This window comes from Notolepis coatsorum, assembly GCF_963971535.1.
Source record: "Notolepis coatsorum genome assembly, chromosome: 19".
NCBI classification, from domain to species: domain Eukaryota; kingdom Metazoa; phylum Chordata; class Actinopteri; order Aulopiformes; family Paralepididae; genus Notolepis; species Notolepis coatsorum.
In genome coordinates, this window is record NC_140183.1 from 78,036,982 (window position 1) to 78,057,941 (window position 20,960).

Sequence of the window (20,960 nt, forward strand, 5' to 3'; positions counted from 1 at the left end):
CTCCTCCCTATTTGTAGGATGTAGCAACAATCAGATTTGAAATTAGTTTCAAAATGGCGGCACTCTGGCCAGAATAATAAACCTACTGTACATACAGTAGATTTCATTATCTGTTCTTATGCACGCCTGGTGATACTAAATCCAAATTTAACTCTGGCATTTGAAAGATAAGCATTGGCACAATCCATAGTTTTTCATGTCTGGTCATTTTTAGGGTGGTGTTATTCACTGTCAAAGATGCAAAGAAAAATCATAATTCATATTCTCCTTTGTTTCATCACAATTTAAGCGAGCCTAGTAATAGACACAATATTTCTGACACTGGGAATACATTCATTGAGGTCCATAGATGTCCCTAGATACCAATAACATGCAAATGGACCTTGTAGAAGTGGAGCATATTCCATTTACTTAGGTATGTATTTTAGGCGGATTTTCAGAAAATAGGGCTCCGGGCTTAAGAGAGTATTGATTGATTGATTGATTGAAAAGTTTATTAACAGATTGCAGAATGGGTACAGTACAGTACAGCTCAATACATACAATTGTTAAGGGGATGCAGACCAGAGAAAGACTTTCGTCTTGTTTACATCAGGGTCCCCCATTTTCAATTCATCATAACATATATGACATACATGACATACAGATAGACAGTACTGGTGAATGAGGCCCATTGAGAGCAAGTTCTCATTTACAATGGTGTTGAGAAATACAAAACATAAGAAAAAAAGAAAAAAAGATAACAATATAGAAACAGAAAGTCAATCAATTAAACATTTAAATATAAAACAACTGCAGACTGTGGTGAAGTGGTTTGCTATTAATTTAAAACTGACTAATAGATAGGAATGCATTGAGTTTTAAAGTGCTTTGCAAAACATTCCATGTTTCTGGGGTACAGAAGCTAAAGGCAGATTTTCCTAATTCAGTGCAAACTCTTACTTACTTACGCCTTTTACCCCGTTTGGGGCATATGCCGTCAACAAGGGTTCTCCAAGCATCCCGATCCTGAGCCAACCTCTCCAGCTGGCCCCAGGTGTGTCCCATCTTCTTGGCATCATCTTCCAAGTCTCTGTGCCAGGTGTTTCGTGGTCGGCCTCTCTTTCTTTTCCCTTGGGGGTTCCACCTGAGAAATTGTATTGTGATGCTCGGGGATGGTTTACGGAGTGTATGGCCAATCCATCTCCAACGCCATTGGAGAATCTCTTTCTCTGCTGGCTGTTGTTGTATTCGTTGCCACAGGTATTGGTTGTGGTGACAGTGGTCCTCCAGGTCTCAGCGCCATAGAGTAGGACTGACTTCACGTTGGTGTTAAAAATCCTGATCTTGCTTGTGATGGAAAGGTATCTTGAGCTCCAGCTGTTTTTTAGTTGGAGAAAGGCTCCTCTGGCCTTGCCAATCCTGGCTCTCACATCAGAATCTGTTCCACCTTGCTTGTTAAATGCTGCCCAGGTAGGTGAAGTTGTCTACCTCTTCCAATGCTTCTCCTTCGAGATGGGTGATGTGTTGTCAGCATTGATTTTCATGACCTTGCTCTTCCCTCTGTGGATGTTAAGCCCAAGCCAAGTAGAGTTGTCCGTGATTGTACTGGTCTTTTCCTGCATCTGCTGCTGGGTGTGAGAGAGAAGGGCCAGGTCATCTGCAAAGTCGAGGTCTTCTAACTGCGTCCATAATGTCCATTGTATGCCATTTCATTCCTCTGCCATGGATTGCTTCATGACCCAGTCTATTGCCAGCAGGAACAGAAATGGTGACAACAAACAGCCCTGTCTCACTCCAGTTTTTACCTGGAAGGCGTCATGGGTTGACCGCCATGAATCACCCTGCACGTCATCCCCTCATAGGAGTTCCTGAGGATGTTTCTGTACTTCTCTGGCACTCCGTAGTCTGAGTAGCTTCCAGAGGGTCTCTCTATTCACGCTGTCGAAAGCCTTTTTGTAGTCAATGAAATTAATGAATAGGGGTGAATTCCACTCCTGACTGCTCCAGTATTATCTGCAATCTGGTCTGTGCAGGATCTGTTTTTGCGGAAGCCCGCCTGGTGGTCTCGTAGCTGTGGGTCGACGGCATCCTTCATCCTGTCCAGTATAATCCTGTTGAATACTTTTCCTGGGATGGAGAGTAGTGCAAACTCTAGGAACCTTAAAAGTCACCAGAGCGAGTACGATAAGGTCCAGAGCTCCAATGCAGCAATGAGGTGATGTATTGAGTTTATTGAGTTTATAGGGTGTAGGGTGAGCGATCACCAATAATGACCTTATACAGAAACAGATGCCAATGCAAGGCACATCTCTCTGCCATGTCCCCCTCAATATTGAGAAGAGGTCAATTTGTCCTCCTCAAGAAATATGGCTAATATGAAATACAACCCAATTTTTTTTGAAAGCAATACAGAATGCCTGAGAGCCTTACATTATATGTCCACCATAAAGGGATGCAGAAAATGTACACCAGAATGCAGGAAATTAAGTGTTTCCTGCTTGAAGTGCCCCCCCCCCCCCATGTTGAAACCAAACCTACACCCTTGCTCTCGCCTAATGCATACTTTACTCACGCAATTGCAATGACGATCAAATCCCGACAGATGGCAGTATCGCCTACCTTTTCAACTGGGTCTAGTCTATGGTGTCTTTCAGTACTGAGGTACCTCTGGCTGCAGGAATCCCTTGTCCCTCAAAGTTAGCAGCACACAGCCATCTGTCGGAGATCTGCTCGCCTGAAACCTATTGTTTGCTGTATTATAGCCAGACTCAATGCACACGAGTAATGGCGATCGCGATGGAACTACACAGATTATTCATTTTGGAGTACCTTCTGACTAAGGTAAGGTCTATTTTAGGTATATTTTACCGAACCTAAAACATGGTTTTGTATTGATCACAGCGTCGTATTTTACCAAACCTAAAACATGCTTTTGGTAACGATCGCAGCTTCGTGAAACGACCCCCCCTCCTTGATGATTTTGTGAAGAAACATTTACATGATTTGGAAATAATATAGGTTTCAGGCAAGCAACCCGAACGATTTGCGCATATGCATAACACGTCATATCTCACTATCTAGAGAACAAGACTGGATTATTTCAAAACGGGGCGATGTTTAGCGTGGAATAGGCTAGCGCACAAACGAAAGTATGTAGAAACAAACTGGTTTGTCAATGTTGGACTATAAACAGTGCCTGTCAAATGAGCCATAATATTGTCTCCATAGCTATAATACAGAACACACAATGGGTCCGCAAACATCGCGTAAATGGTCAATAACGCTGGCGCCATTGAGTGAAGATGGGAAAACGTGCGGCGCTCAATGAGTTAAACAAATTGACTAACTAAGTCTTGGTCGACTAAGACCAAACCAATCGATTTGGAGTGGAACAAGCTTCCAGTGGCCCTGAAAAACATCGAAGAGGGGGGAAGTTTTAGACGTGCCACAAAGAAATGGCTAGCCAGTGAAGTATAGAATAGCCATAGGAAGGAGAGGGTAGAGAGTGTTTTTTTGTATGGGGTTGCTATTATGTTTTATTCTCTGTTTTTTATTATGATGATCTATGTTTTATTATGATGCTCTATGTTTTATTATTATGCTCTGTTTTAGTATGTTTTATTATGATGCTCTATGTTTTATGATGTCTGTCCATGTCCAAAATCAGGGACCATGATGGAAATAAGTGCTTGCACTTTCTCATGTTTTTACAACATGTTTTTACTCCACAATAAAAATCAATCAATCAATCAATCAATCAATCAATCAATCAACTAATCGACTACGAGGGGGCAGCCCTGCATTGTACCTGTAAGAACCAGGCTGGGATATGGAGACGTGGACCCAAAGTACAGACAGGGGACATATATATATGTACTGTACTGTAATATAATGTATAACGTATGACGTATATCATGCCAGTTAGGGTACCTTGTGTATACAGCACCTGTGTATACTGTTTATTTTACTTTACTCACAGTATATATTCAGATTAAAATTATTCATTGCAGATATTTATTGTAACATATTATATAATGATATAATAATGATAGGGCATACACCCTCATCTGCACCTTTGATTACACTGCTACTTTCTCATGATTCTTATATTCAGAGTTAGATTTGTTATACTGTTTATTTTTTTCTCATATTTTGTTTATATTCAGATCTAATTGTATTGCCTATATTTATGTCTTTCTGCTATTACCCTGCCCCATGCTGCTATGACACACCAAATCTACCATTTTATTTACCATTTATATTCAGTTAATTATATTGTTTACACTGCTTATTTTTATCTTTACTATAATTGTATTGCCTATATACATTTACATTTAGTCATTTAGCTGACGCTTTTATCCAAAGTCTTCTACTATTACCATGCCCATACCTGTACCCCCCCCCCCCCATGCTGTTATAACACCCACATTTCCCCAAGGGAATCAATAAAGGAATATTTTTATCTTATCTTATCTTTTCTTATCAGATGACAAGCAAAATTAAGCAGGCAGATAGCAGGCAAGTAGAGGAGGAACAGATGGGACGAGCTCACATGCTACTCTGGCAGAACAGACAGGCAAACTCTAACAAGTAGCAGCTAGGAAAACGAACAGGCTACAAAGAAAGACTGACGTACCAACACTGACTGTCCGGGGGGATGGAACATAAATATACACAGTGATGACTAATAGACAACAGCTGGGGGTGAAGACAGATGATGGACAGCTGGTGTAGGACTGGGAGATAGGAGCGCACATGGGAGACACACAAGGACATCTGCTGGGCCTACAGGGGCAGCATGAGGAGAGGGGGAGACACTACAGAGAGACACTACAGAGAGGGGGAGACACTACAGAGAGGGGGAGACACTACAGAGAGACACTACAGAGAGGGGGAGACACTACAGAGAGACACTACAGAGAGGGGGAGACACTACAGAGAGGGGGAGACACTACAGAGAGACACTACAGAGAGGGGGAGACACTACAGAGAGGGGGAGACACTACAGAGAGGGGGAGACACTACAGAGAGACACTACAGAGAGGGGGAGACACTACAGAGAGACACTACAGAGAGACACTACAGAGAGACACTACAGAGAGGGGGAGACACTACAGAGAGACACTACAGAGAGGGGGAGACACTACAGAGAGGGGGAGACACTACAGAGAGACACTACAGAGAGGGGGAGACACTACAGAGAGACACTACAGAGAGGGGGAGACACTACAGAGAGGGGGAGACACTACAGAGAGACACTACAGAGAGACACTACAGAGAGACACTACAGAGAGGGGGAGACACTACAGAGAGACACTACAGAGAGGGGGAGACACTACAGAGAGGGGGAGACACTACAGAGAGACACTACAGAGAGGGGGAGACACTACAGAGAGGGGGAGACACTACAGAGAGGGGGAGACACTACAGAGAGACACTACAGAGAGGGGGAGACACTACAGAGAGGGGGAGACACTACAGAGAGACACTACAGAGAGACACTACAGAGAGACACTACAGAGAGACACTACAGAGAGACACTACAGAGAGACACTACAGAGAGGGGGAGACACTACAGAGAGACACTACAGAGAGACACTACAGAGAGACACTACAGAGAGACACTACAGAGAGACACTACAGAGAGACACTACAGAGAGACACTACAGAGAGACACTACAGAGAGACACTACAGAGAGACACTACAGAGAGGGGGAGACACTACAGAGAGACACTACAGAGAGGGGGAGACACTACAGAGAGGGGGAGACACTACAGAGAGGGGGAGACACTACAGAGAGGGGGAGACACTACAGAGAGGGGGAGACACTACAGAGAGACACTACAGAGAGACACTACAGAGAGACACTACAGAGAGACACTACAGAGAGACACTACAGAGAGGGGGAGACACTACAGGGAGACACTACAGAGAGGGGGAGACACTACAGAGAGACACTACAGAGAGGGGGAGACACTACAGAGAGGGGGAGACCATGTCCCCCTCAATATTGAGAAGAGAAAATTTGACCGCCTTAAAAAATAAAGCTAATATGAAAGACAACGCCCTCTCCAAAAGAGATACAAAATAAGGGGGTCAAAACATTCATATATCCTTCTTACCTGTAACTATATATATTGACTTGACCATATCGTGCACATTGTACAGCGCTGGCCTATTACATTTTATTCTATTCTATTGTTCTTCTATTTTAATTTAGTTTATATTCCATTTTATTTTATTCTACCTTTTATTTTATTCGATCGTAATTGTCTTTCCGTTAATGTCGCACCAAATGACCAAATCAAACTCCTTGTATGTGTAAACTACTTGGCAATAAAGACCTTTCTGATTCTGATTCTGATATATTAACCAACAATTTCAATTGTCAATTACTGTACAAGACCAGACCATCTCAACCTAGACATGCCTCTCATAAAAGTACACCAGAAAGCAGGAAATGAAGTGTTCGACGCTAAAAACTTCCTGGGGGGAGGACCTATGTGACCCCACTTAAATTGTGTTCCCCCCCCCTCCAATGGTGAAACCAAACCTGCGCCCTTGCGTGACACTACCAAGGACAGCTCTCTCTAGCCGCAAATACGCATCTCTGCAACGGTAGCTACCTTATCTTAAACGGATTAAAGCTCTTTATCAATATGGATGAATATTTAACAAGCAGCTCTTTATATGCAGATGCCAGGTCAGGAGGTCTTGTGTGTTGCTGAGGTACTGATGATGTTCACCATACCTTCATACATACATTATGATCATGCTCTGTCACAAAGCAAAGGTTCATAACCCCCCCACCCCTCCCCCACCCATGGACCATCCCTATGGTTCTGCTCACTCTGCACATTGATCCAGACTGTATGGGAAGTGATCGCCCGGCTGCTCTCCGACTGGCCCACTTGACATTCATAGGGGGCGTTGTCTTCTAGTTCGGCCCGTTCGATCTGGAGGTGGTATTGTCCTGGAGTAGAGAGGGAGAGACGGCCAAATTAATTTCAGTTATAATGGCACGTTAGCTTGCGATTGTGGGGATTTGCACAAAGACTCCATTCAGGTCCTTGAGGTCCCTCATTCACTCACCATTACAAATAACCGCTTTGTTCACATCTATGTATATCCATGATGACAGGACAACTTACTGTAGTTCTTTTGTGATGATCACAGAGGGGCTGAGCCTCTGTTGATTGTTTTGTTACTGGACTCTGCCTGTGTGTTTCCTCAAACACTGAAGAATTGTTGATTGTTTTGTTACTGGACTCTTCCTGTGTGTTTCCTCAAACACTGAAGAATTGTTGATTGTTTTGTTACTGGACTCTTCCTGTGTGTTTCCTCAAACACTGAAGAATTGTTGATTGTTTTGTTACTGGACTTTCTCCGTTTTGGAACTAATGACATTCTCTGTTTCTATTTTCCCCGCGAGTGGGATAGCATAAAGCTGCAGAGCCGCAGAGTCAACTCTGCTAAGGGCAGTGCCGCAGAGCCCAACCTGGATAAAGGACATTCCCCTCAAATGGATTAACATTGTGGTTGCACATTTCAGTTTTGTGAAAATAAATACGCTGTTCGGTTTTGGCTAACTCTGAACTACCTGTCTGTGTCGTGCTGTTGGGGTTGTTTACAAACCATAACAGAATGTCTAGTATGGTATATGAATGTCCATTTCCTCCCAATCTAGTATGGTATATGATCTAGTATAGTATATGAATGTTCATTTCCTCCCAATCTAGTATGGTAAATGAAATGCAATTTGAGATTCATAATAGTGACAAAAATAAATGGAAAAAAATGTACATCAGACAAAGAGTATTGTGTTGCCATACAGTAATGTGTGGCTTAGAATTAGCGGGTGAACAGGGTTGTGGTTTTTTTCCAGCGAGAACTCTCTGACACCTAGTCTACAAAATAATATGTTGGTGTGACAACCGCCCTGGCTCTATAAGTATGTGTCAAGTAAGCTGGCAAGGTAATTAACAACAACCAGAAGCAATTTTCATGTTATCACTGAGTGCAGAGAGGGAGAGACATTCAAATTATTCATAATTTCCTCGTCCCTCAACTCACAAATGCTACAATTCAAGCTGCAGAGAGAATGCAGGGGAGAACGGAGAAGCCAGAGCCCAAACACTTTTCATTCCTTTGTCTATTACTAGTGTTTCCTTTCAGCTAGAGACCTCAACATTTGGTACACGGTACATTTCTGTCTGCTACAACCTCTCTCAATGTCAACAAAGAATGTTTATATTTGTCCCAAGGCTACAGGACACTAACATATTTGTAATCTGCCATGCAACTTGGCTCAATTGTAACATTTGTTCGGGTAAATTATAAAGGTTAAGAGTGTCAGAACAGTGAAGTCAATCAGATTTATTTATAGAGCACGTTTAACAGGCAGGCAGGCAGGCGGCAGGCAGGCAGGCAGGCAGGCAGGCAGGCAGGCAGGCAGGCAGGCAGGCAGGCAGGCAGGCAGGCAGGCAGGCAGGCAGGCAGGCAGGCAGGCAGGCAGGCAGGCAGGCAGGCAGGCAGGCAGGCAGGCAGGCAGGCAGGCAGGCAGGACAGACAAGTGATAAGTGATATACAGCTTTTTTCTCAGGACACCCTGGGCTATCGGAATATCTACAGTTATATCATGAATGTATAAATGAGTTGTATCGCTATATACTGTATACTAAATAAAAAACTAAATCTGAAATTGAATCACATAGAACTGTATTAAAAAAGAAACTACAGAACAATAATGAACTCCATTTTTGTCTTTTAGAAATCAGTCTTGGGAATAAAAATAAATAAATTAAAAAAAATATTCTACCCAACACACATCAAGAACCGTTAAAGTTTAAAAGAGAATTCAATAAAAGTCCCTGGTGTGTTTTGTGTCTAAAAAGTAAGTTTTACCATAGTTGCTATAGTTTTACCAAAATCAGTGGCCCTAAAGGTCAAGGTCAGTGACCCTCCTGCTTGACTTGGGTTGATTGTCAAATGGAAGGAGGGATCGCAGAATATTGCACCTTTATTGTCATGCTTTTTGCATGTGCCAATACAATTCTATATAATTTATTTTGAGAGAATGAGAGATTTGAGGATTCAATTTATTTTAATGCATACTTATATTAATGACAATTAGTGGTGTAACGGAACGTAGTTGATCCATACGGATCGCCAACCACAGTTCAGCGCGCATGTGAACCACGGATTAATTGATAAATGTAACCATCATAATGAAATACAGTTTTACTGCCGCTGTTGACGATGGAACCAAATGGAATCAGGTCGACATCGCGTTCGCTTGTTGGCCGTGGATTATTAATGGACGGTCTCAGACTAGGAAGTGGAACGTTATGAAATGCTTGAGTAGGAAGAGTTAACTCTACGTGGGGATATGACTGGGAGACCGCAACACATCGAAAACGGTGCACAGAGCATTGAGGCAAAGCTTTGTCATATTGGAGGTGCTTCCTTGCTTGCATGAAATTATATTGTTGCAGGTATTGAATTTTACCGTATCATCTTTTTTAGCTCAGCTATACGTTAGAGTGAGCCATGGTCCAGCAAAAGTAAACAAAACGTCTCTGCTCACATGCTTTGCTAATGCAATCGTGTAACCAATGATGTAACATTAGGTTTGAAAGCAACCAAAGCAGTTCACTCGTCTGAGACAGGTATACACTGTAGGAGTTGTTCTGACAGCACAATATTGATGTATCTCTAACACATTTGCTGGGGATTCTTTTTTATTGCATAGGCAACGACAATAGGTTCACTGCTATGGCATGTTATCACCCTCTGGTGGGCATAAGTGGTAAATGGTAAATGGCTGCATTTTTATATAGCGCTTTTATCCAAAGCGCTTTACAATTTGTTACTTACATATTACCCACTCACACACCGACGGCGGAGGCGACCATGCAAGGTGCCAACCTGCTCATCGGGAGCAATTAGGGGTTAAGTGTCTTGCTCAAGGACACATCGACACGCTTCCCAGGAGGAGCGGGAATCGAACCGGGAACCTCCGAATTGCCAGACGACTGCTCTACCTCCTGAGCCATGTCGCCCCCCTAAGGTGTAACTTCATACTGAATGATATTTAAATAAAATGAGTAGGATAAATCTGCAGTGCCGCAGGCCGGGGCCTGTACTGTGCGTTGGGGGCCTGTACTTTGTGTCGGGCCCTGTACTGTGCGGTGCACTACTGCGCATGCGATGTTGGGCGGGGCTTCATAGTGCGCATGTGTGTGGAGCATATATGACCAAATATGAGTTTCTACTTCTAGCTCTGGTTTAACATTCATTCTTCTTTGTTGAAAAATAACCAAATATGTCTTTCAGTGAAAATGTAAGTACCTTAGGCCGGGGCATCTTCGCTATTTTGGACATTAGGGCCTATTTTCCATCTGTAATTTGCTTTAGTGGTGAGCTAACGTTAGCTAACGCACACTCCGGGATTGCAGCTGGGGGCTAGTTCTGCACTAACCTAACGTTAGCTAGCTAACGCACGTTAGCTAATATTCCCTGTAAACACCCAACTAACGCTATGTGAATGTGAAGTTGCTATTATTTTGGCCCACGTTTTGACTACTTTATTAATGTTGAACTAATGTTAAAGCTATGTTAAACATGAACCATTCTCACATGGTGTTCAACTTCACATTATCTGTTATTGTCCACCGCAATACACACATTGTCAACGTCATTGTAAAAGACACATGTGTTGCTTATTCAATCAAATCCTGGTTCAAGCGTTTTATAACCTTGAGCAACATTCCTCTATTTGAGTCCAAAATGATAAACATGACTTGATGCTTTTTTCTTACTGTATATTTGTATGTCTTGATTAATTGAACATTCATGGTCTGTATTATTCAGTACATTACAATTAAACGTCTTCAACTTGAACCTGTGTGGAATGTGTATCTGGTCATCTGTGTGTGATGGAGGAGATATGGTCAGCTGTCCGACAGAGCCTTTATCCTCTCCTCTGACGGAGGCTGTGTATGTTTGAACTGTAAAACACCACAGTCAGTTTCGGGGAGGAAACTGGAGGAAACCCACAAAGACACAGGGAGAACATGCCAACTCCAAGCAGAAAGTACCTGGATTCGAATAGAATATTTACATCTCTGTGGGGTCCTTATCAAAACAATCGCTTATCAAACCCATTGTTGTTTACTGATATATACCATAAACCATTAAGAGTGGGTGTCAGTCAGACAAGAGGGACGACTGTCAGGTTTTAAAATGTGGATACCAAACAGAAGGTAAAGATGACTTTGAACTGTACAGTAACAGTAATCCAGAACTATTTCATTGCATTGATTTTATAGTATGTCACATCAATGTCATTCATGTCTTTCACATTCTACTAAAACTGAATCAAACCATAAACAAGGTGGCCTGTTGGGATGTTAGGTCCTAATGTGAAAAACTGATTTTATGTCTGAGGAGAAGACTGGTACTTAGTTCATTAGTCTCTCCATCTATGTAACTAACCATATTTGCATATCTTGTATGTCACACATTTAACAGTACTGTATGATTAAATTGATTGATTGAAAACGTGAATGAACAGATTGCAGAATGGGTACAGTACAGCTCAATACACACAATTATTATTATTATTATTATTATATATTAATTATTATTTGTAGATCTGGTATGTCATAAATGTCTAGATGTAGCAGTACTGTCTATCTGTATGTCATATATGTTATGATGAATTGAAAATGGGGGACCCTGATGTAAACAAGACGCAAGTCTTTCTCTGGTCTGCATCTCCTTAACCCTTTACTATCACACTACCGACGGTTAACCAACAGTCGGTAGTGTGATAGTAAAGGGTTAACCTTCTGTAGTCTGGCATTGAAAGGGTTAACCTGCTGTTTTGTGGCAGTGAAAGGGTTAACCTTCTGTGTATTGTCACAGTGAAAGGGTTAACCGTTTGGCAGTGAAAGGGTTAACAATTGTGTGTATTGAGCTGTACCCATTCTGCAATCTGTTAATAAAATGTTCAATCAATCAATCAATCAATCAATCAATCAATCAATCAATCAATCAATCAATCAATCAATCACAAATGTAACAGTACTGTATAGCTGTATGTTAGATTCTTATATCTGTATATCCGTATGTTGTGTATGTCATAAATGTCATTATGAATTGAAAGTAACACGTGTCTCCGCTAATGTTGCACCAGTAACACGTAGCGAGAGAGAGAGGGAGCGAGAGCCCCCTCATCTGCATGCGCAGTAGTGCACCGCACGGTACAGGCACCGATACACAGTACAGGCCCCGGGCTGCAGCACTGCAGATTTATCCTATTTAATAAAATACTTGTCGTTGCCCGATTTGAAAATGTTTGAATATTCGGTCCTTGGCCTGCTGGCAGCCTTTGTGCAACGTTTCATCCAAATTGGCCCTGTAGTTTGCGAGGTTAGCTGCGAACACACAGACACATGCGACCAAACTTTTCATCTCTGATAATGAAAATGAAAGGGACCCATATAAAAACACAACCATGGTTTCTTCCCCATTGTCGTTAATAGACATAGATTGTTCTATTTGGGTAGAGATTAAGTCAACAAAAGCTCTTTCTGTCAATAATAGCTAAGAGGCAGCCGTTGATGTATGTTTAAACGCTAACTGTAATAGATAGAGGGCATGGTCCGAAATTACAATTGCTTCATATTCACATTTCTTGACCTGTGACAGAGGTTTTTGGTCAATAATCAATCCACGAACATGATTGGTGGGCAGGAGAGAAGAAAGGAAATCTTCGGCTGGATGAGTTTTTAAATCTCCAAGGGTCAGAAAAAGATTCTATATTCCTTTCCAATCTAGAAAGTGGTTGATTGGTTTTTGAGCATCTGTCTAATTCTGCATTTAGAACATAATTAAAGCCCCCCCCCCCCCCCCCATAATTAAACAATGGCCATAATGATGTGAAAGATCAAAACTGGGAGCATATATACCAACTACAATAAGTGGAATATTGTATAGTTTCCTCACTACCACTACGTACCTTCCCTGACTATCACGAAACGATTAAGAACAAACAAAAGGAGGCTCTTACTAATTACAACTACTGCTCCCCGTACCCTGTACGTTGACAGCCATGGTTTTGATTTAAAAGGTGTAGGGTGTCAAGGGAATGATTATCTTCATGATTCATGCAGTTAATTATAGGCATCGTACAGTATATGGTGTGAACCAATCACAACGATGAAGACACTGCCGTGGTATGTAATAACTGAAGCGGTTCCTCGAGTAACTCAAGTTACTCGATTACTGATTTAACCCACTGCTCCCTGTGTTTCATACAGGCGTTAATTACTGTTGCACGAAGCACTTCCGATGTGGAACGTGAACGTGAAGAGATTTCAGGCACGTATTGCAAATGGAAGAAGATAGAGAAAATAGCGATGAGCAAAGAGAGACAGGCCTTAGAAATTGTCAAACGTTTGGGATAATTTCAAGCTGAAAGAAAATGAAAACTCTGTTCAGTGTGTCTATTGTAAAATTTAGCTAGCCTACCACAATAGCACTTTGTCAATGCTTCAGCATCTCAGCAGAAAGCACCCAGTGTACGCATCCAGTCCACAGAGCAGAGCCGACACAAGGTAATGTTGTCATTAGCATTTAACGTAAATCTATAATGTTATGATTGCTAGTTGAAATGATGGCTAGTAAAGAATGTATGTTAACATACTTACATACATGTAATTATGGCTACATGTAATGGCTGGTTAAGAACGTGAATCAATATGGTGGCTAGTTATTATGTTAAGGTATCTAAGTTATCTAAGTTGCTCAAGAAAATAACCATAGAAAATAAAATGCTGCAGTCAAAATTCTAAAAAGGAAGAGACTGTATATTTACTATTGCTGTCTAAAGCAAAAGTAATTTCTTATATGATTACTCGATGGCATAACGAGTAGAATACTTGATTACTAAAATAATCGATAGCTGCAGCCCTAGTGGTATGTACAGAGTATACAGATACTGATGATTAGAATCTGCAGATATTTGTCCAGGTGTCAATACGGAACAAAACTAGAAAGTTGTGCTTAGTAGAGCACAAATGTCCGCCAGGCCAGCATGTGTGTCAGTCACCGCTGCTTTGACGCAGTCTCTGGCTTTGATTGAGATTGATGCTCCTTCACCAGATACTATCTGTTTCCATCCTTATTGCTCTGCCAAAACAATCCAACCAAGGCAGTTCAAGGTGTATCAAGATTGACGAGAACTGCAAAAACCATTATCATGAGTAGCCTTTAACTACAACGTGGACATACTGTAGCAAAAGGAGACAGCCAGGAGAGAAAGTACTAAAGGTATTTAATATGGGAGACAGCCAGGCGAGAAAGTACTAAATGTCTTTAATATGGGAGACAGCCAGGAGAGAAAGTACTAAAGGTCTTTAATATGGGAGACAGCCAGGAGAGAAAGTACTAAAGGTATTACAGCCAGGAGAGAAAGTACTAAAGGTCTTTAACCTCTTCCACCCGTGCGGTCCATCGGCGGACCGCAAATGACATCATGTCATAAATCAATCTCTCCAGACTGCTTGACAAAAGTTTTGTTTTTATTTTCAAACGTATTCAAGTATAAACATCATAACCATGTCACAACAGCATTTATAATGTATATTATCATCAATACATTAGTTTAACAATAGGTTAAAGTGTTATTAGATAGATTTTCATTTTCGTTTTGGTGTTGAATAGTTCGCGAATGTCGAACATTTTGGAATTTTTTTACGTGGGGAATTGTAGTTTTTTTTGCAGCCATTTTGTAGAGGACAACGAGAGCTTTCGATCACCGTTGGAATTTTTCCGAACGACACTTCCCAAAAGCACATTACTTCTGTATGCATTTTTTTAATATCTCTTATTATTCGGAATAATAAACCACAAAACGTAACGTTATTGACATATATTGAAGCACAGTTAGTTTTTAGCATGTAGCAACAATTAGATTTGAAAATAGTTTCAAAATGGTGGCACCCTGATAAAAATAAAAAAGCTACTGTACATACTAGGGATGCACAGATATGAACATTTGCGGCCGATACCGATACCGATTGTTCAACTAACACAATCGGCCGATACCGATACCGATATTTGTGGAAAAAAAAGAAAATCTATCTTTTTAAATTTGTTTTAATTTAAATTGTTTAAACTACTGTATATTTGTATGTCTCTAAATGTTTTGATGAATTGAAAATGGAGGACCCTTGTGTAAAAAAGCCGAAAGTCTTTTTCTGGTCTTCATCCTCCAGTCTTAGCATTGTTGTTGTAGTGAGCTGTACTGTATTGTACCCATTCTGCAATCTGTTAATAAAGTTTTCAATCAATCAATCAGACAAATGTATAGAAAAGCTTTTATTATAACCATATAACAAAAAAATATATTATTGTTTATGAAAATGTGTTAGCCCTATGCTTGACTATTATTTTAGGCATGGCAACAAATAAAACAATAATAATAAAATGAATAAATAAAATATTAAATAAATAAATAAATAAATAAATAAATAGGCTACACGTCTCTCTTTTTGTGTTACAAATTGTGCTCACCAATATCAACATAGGCCTCTTTACTTACTTAAAAAAGGAAACATCAAGAAATATGTTTATGGTATTCCATCATGCCATGTGTGTTTTTTATATATATTATAATGCTCATGATTATTGCTGAAGTCTGAGTCATACAATACCCACTGGCTTTCATCTTCAACAGACTAACTTGACTAAAAAGACTAAAACGTTTTTGAGTTTTAAGAGTTTAAGAGACAGCACTCACTGTATCTCTCTCAAACAAAGCTCCATGTTCTCCAGTAATATCTCCATAATCTGAGTTTGCAATGCATGTGTCGTGTCAGGTACAAACAGAACCATTTTGATTGACAGTCAATTCTGACAATTACGTCACACCGCTAGCACCCACCTCCTGCTGTTCTTACCACCAATCGGCAAGTGCTTATTCGTTTTTAACTTCCGGGAAGTCCGCCATTGATTTTGACAAGAGCTCAACAACAAAGCTAATAACGTTAGCTCCCCGCGGCCCACGAGTAGATTACCAGCGCCCCGCAGGAGTACCAAAGGAGGCATAATGATTTTACTGCAACAAATGTTATAATAAAAGCTTTTCTATACATTTGTTTGATTGAAAACTTTATTAACAGATTGCAGAATGGGTACAATTCAGTACGGGCTCTCTGAGCAAAGGAAGGAACTGAGATATGAATGAGTAATGCTTGCTATCTGGTCGGGTAAATAATATGCTGATGCTATTGAACGTGTAACTATATAACGTTAATGCCACAAAACGAATGCCTTTGTTAATCATAAGTAACTTTGATGCAGTAGCGTGTGTGTGTGTGTGTGGGGGCGGCGTTATGCAGGTCGCTTGACTGAAACTTTTTTCAAAGTTTGAACGTGTGGGCCAGATTGACGCGACACAAATTGATGGATATTTATTGGCTACTGCTATCGGTACATTTGAGCTTATCGGCCGATAGGCCGATGGCAGTCAACAAGGCACTTATCGGCCGATACCGATACCCGACCGATATATCGGTGCACCCCAGTGGCGGCTGCTGACCAAATTTCTTGGTGAAGCACAAATTATTATATTATATTATATACTAAATTATATTTTTAAAACATCCCCAAGGCTGCAACACCCCCATTCCTCCCAGGTGTCAGGCTCCTCATTCGCTTCCATTCATTTTGGGGACCATGTTTAAATATCATACTTCTGAAGTATAAACAAACTATACTGCTGTGACGATTTCAATAAAACAGACCATTCTGAGTCAATGGTACATGCTTGTACCACTGTACAAGCAAAACTGTACATTGGAATAGCTAACATGTATTTACCACCTTCCTCTGCACAAGGCCACAGATGGGTTTTATGTAACACAAGGACAATTACGTGGGTAATTCGAAAGTAAACACACGCATTTCAGCCACACACACGTCACTGACACACTGGACGCAGCGGCCCAATATATTAATATATTTTAAATTCACTCACCATTTGATGTCCCCCCCCCCCCCCCCTCCAATGTACAGCCCCACCCCACCTACCCAACCTCCCCCAATGCACAGTTTCTATGTCAAATGTATATACACTCTTTTTCTGGATTTTTTTAGTATCACAAACAGTACTGTATTTGAAAATCTGGTATGTCATAAATGTATAGATGTAGCAGTACTGTCTATCTGTATGTCGTGTGTGTCATATGATGAATTGAAAATGGAGGACCCTGATGGAAACAAGACGAAAGTCTTTCTCAGGTCTGCATCCTCTTAACAATTGTATGTATTGAGCTGTACTGTACTGTACCCATTCTGCAATCTGTTAATACACTTTTCAATCAATCAATCAATCAATCATGTACTTCTTTACGAGGAAATAGTGTCCCTCCCATCTGATCACTTGTAAATTAAATCCATCCTTCGATATTTTCTGATGAAACGTTCAATGACCTCGTCTGCTTGCAAACAGTTGCAAATCAGGCAATTCAACAAACAGCTGTCTTTTGTGATCTAATCGATCCTTCATTTGCGTGAGGATGCTGTCGAAATCCACTAAACATTGTTCTGTTGATGCGTGACACACATTCCATTTTCGGGACTCCGACTCCGACAGGTGGTCACTCAGACAGTCACCCAAGCGATTGCCAAAGCAGTGCACTCATCAAAGCTGTCGGCACCTATCCCATCTTCCTCTTCTTCTTCTTCCTCTGGGTCAATGTTTCGATGACTTAGCTATTAGCTCACGTTAGCTACAACAAGTTAGCTTACAGACAGTCCAAGACGGCACGTTCAGGTCAACTACACTACTTCAACTGAGATAGAAAAATATATATATATATCATCAAACGATGCACAATAAGTTCATGAACAATTGAATAAAGATCTTATTCTCGATGTCAGTCTCTTTCAAGGCAAATTGCACACAGTCAGTCTCAGTGGTGAGATGATGACAGAAAAATCTAGAACATTAGATGGCTATTGACGCCACAGTCAATAGGGTCTAGCTGCAGTTCCGTATCATTGGCTGGCACAATTCTCTGATTGGATTTCAAGGCTGTCAACACAATGTGGTATGACGTGAACGCCAATCAATCAAGTGCGCTCCGTCTCACTACCCGCATTTTTTAAACTCAAATAGCCTATTTTGATAATAAAAAATATAAAAAAAATAAATAAAATAATAATAATAATAAAAAAATAATATATATATTATATATGTATATTAATAATAATATATATATATTATACTAGTGAAGTACTGCCTCACTAGTTGTCATGCAATAACCTCCACTGGTACATACAGTAGATTTCATTATCTGTTCTTATGCACGCCTGGTGATACTAAATCCAAATTGAAGGCATTTGAAAGATAACATACTGTATGTATATATATAAATGTGCGAATTGGCGAATTGGCTATAATAAGGCCTGCTATTCTATATTCTATAATAATATTTCAAATTGCATTGGTCCGATGGCGGCTGGGTAGCGCAGCGGACTAAGCGTCTGTCTACCACCGCAGAGACAATGGGATCGAATCCGGCTGCCGCGGTACCTCCGGCTTGGTCGGTCATCCATACTGACACAATTGGCAGTGTTAGCGGGTGGAAAGCCGGTGGGGTGGGTCCTGGTCGTTGTAAACAGCGACTCCTACAGGTCGGTCAGGGCACCTGCACAGCGAGGGAAGGAACTGGGGAAGGTAGTGTGATCCTCCCACGCGTTACACTTCCCCAGTGAGAGGCCTCGTTGTCAGGTGAAAAGAGGCTGCTGGTTGTCTCCACATGTATCGGAGGAAGCATGTGATAGGCTCCCTAGACCGGCAAGTGGGGGGCAAATGCACGCAACGACCAGGAAGGGGAGGGGGGAATTGGCATAACGACAAAAAATTGGGATGGGAGAAAAATACAGAAAAATAGGAGGAGAAAAAAAGTAGATCAAAAAAAGAAATTCCATTGGTCCGGATGGGAGAATTCAGTACAGAACCTTCTGTTTTTTCAATTTCTTTTGTATCCCCTTTTTCTCCGCCTGATTTTCTATGCTTTTCTCCCCATCCCAATTTAGTCGTTACGCCAATTCCCCCCTCCCCCTACCTGGTTGTTGTGCGCATGTTCCCCCTACTGGTCGGTACAAGGGAACCCTGAAGTCTACCACATGCTTCCTCCGACACATGCGGAGACAGCCAGCGGCTCTCTTTTCACCTGGCAGCGAGGACTCTCATTGGTGAAGTGTAATGCTTGGGAGGTCACGCTGCCTTCACCACTTCCTGCCTTTCGCTGAGCAGGCGCCCAGACCTGACCTGTAGGCGTCGCTGTCCATAACGCCAGATTACCACCCACGACTTCCCTCCCGCTAACTCAGCCAAACGAGTTAGTATGATGATCGGCCCAAGCCGCAGGCAATGCCGACTCCGGGAGTCGAGACCGCAGCCTCTTGCATTGGTGACAAGCACAATCTCCGCTACGCCACCCGACCGCCCAGAACCTTCTGTTTAATCATCTTACCTGTATTCATTTCCTTTGACTTTTTGTACACATGATCTCAAGAAGGTACTGAACGAGATCAGTGGCAGTTTTTCATGTCTGGACATTATTAGCATGGTGTTATTCACTGTCAAAGTTAATTCACTCTTGTTTCATCACAATTTAAGCAAGCCTAGTAATAGACACAATATTTCTGACACTGGGAATACATTCACTGAGGTCCATAGATGTCCCTAGATATATGCAAATGGACCTTGTAGAAGTTGAGCAATATTCCATTTACTTAGGTATATGTATTTTAGGCAGATTTTCGAAAAATAGGGCTCCGGGCTTAAGAGGTTAATTAAAAATATTTTTGGTAAACGGTAGGGATGTTCGATATTGGCTTTTTTACCAATATACGATATACCGATATTGTTCAACTAATTAATTTCCTATACCGATATCAACCGATGCCGATATATGCGGGGGTTTCCCCCCCCCCCCCAAATGGAATAATTTCAGGTAATTAAGATTACATATCTCTATCATATATATCATTACAATATTGGTAGGCCGATAATATCGGACATCTCTAGTAAACGGGAGATTATATTGTTACACAGAAGCTCATGATCACCCAAATCCAGCTGCCTCACAAGGTAAGAGATTATGTATGCGGACAAAAAATAATGTGATCTCCACCTTGCCTTGCACTAATGTTATGAAATACTATACTGTAAGTTGTACAATTCACTGTCTGTTATTTGTTATTATTTGGCTATTTTTTATATACCAGCTGTGGAAATAATAACATTACGATGATGAAAAATCACACATTTGGAAAAAGAAATATTAACAAAAACGGCTCCATGAAATGTGGGATTTTTCGTGTCTTTTCCTGCCTTTGGTCCGATTTGCATTCACACCTCAAACTAACCGCACCAGGCTTCTCACTTCTCGAACCGAGACCCACGTTTTCAAGATAAAACATTTTTCTTTGTGTATATCCATAAATAAAATGGAAATACTGCTCCTTCCAGCCCAGAGCAGTGTAACACAGTTAAAATAGAAACAAATATGTAGCTGTATACAATATTCAATCTAAGATATGTAAGTCAACATATAAGACACTCAATCAATGATCAAATATAAACATATAAGTCAACATATAAGACACTCAATCAATGATCAAATATAAACATATAAGTCAACATATAAGACACTCAATCAATGATCAAATATAAACATATAAGACACTCAATCAATGATCAAATATAAACATATAAGTCAACATATAAGACACTCAATCAATGATCAAATATAAGCATATAAGTCAACATATAAGACACTCAATCAATGATCAAATATAAGCATATAAGTCAACATATAAGACACTCAATCAATGATCAAATATAAGCATATAAGTCAACATATAAGACACTCAATCAATGATCAAATATAAA

General features: G+C 40.8%; 1 protein-coding gene across 1 annotated transcript in view; it reads right to left on the reverse strand.

Annotated features, from left to right (window-relative positions):
- The window catches only part of nphs1 (NPHS1 adhesion molecule, nephrin), a gene marked incomplete at its 3' end in the record, with an annotated part of 212,975 nt that overhangs the window by 173,630 nt on the left and 18,385 nt on the right, over nt 1–20,960 (reverse strand). Inside the window, exon 2 of the mRNA XM_084336716.1 lies at nt 6,834–6,956. Coding sequence (XP_084192842.1) covers nt 6,834–6,956 — 123 coding nt within the window. The remainder of the gene's footprint in view (nt 1–6,833; nt 6,957–20,960) is intronic.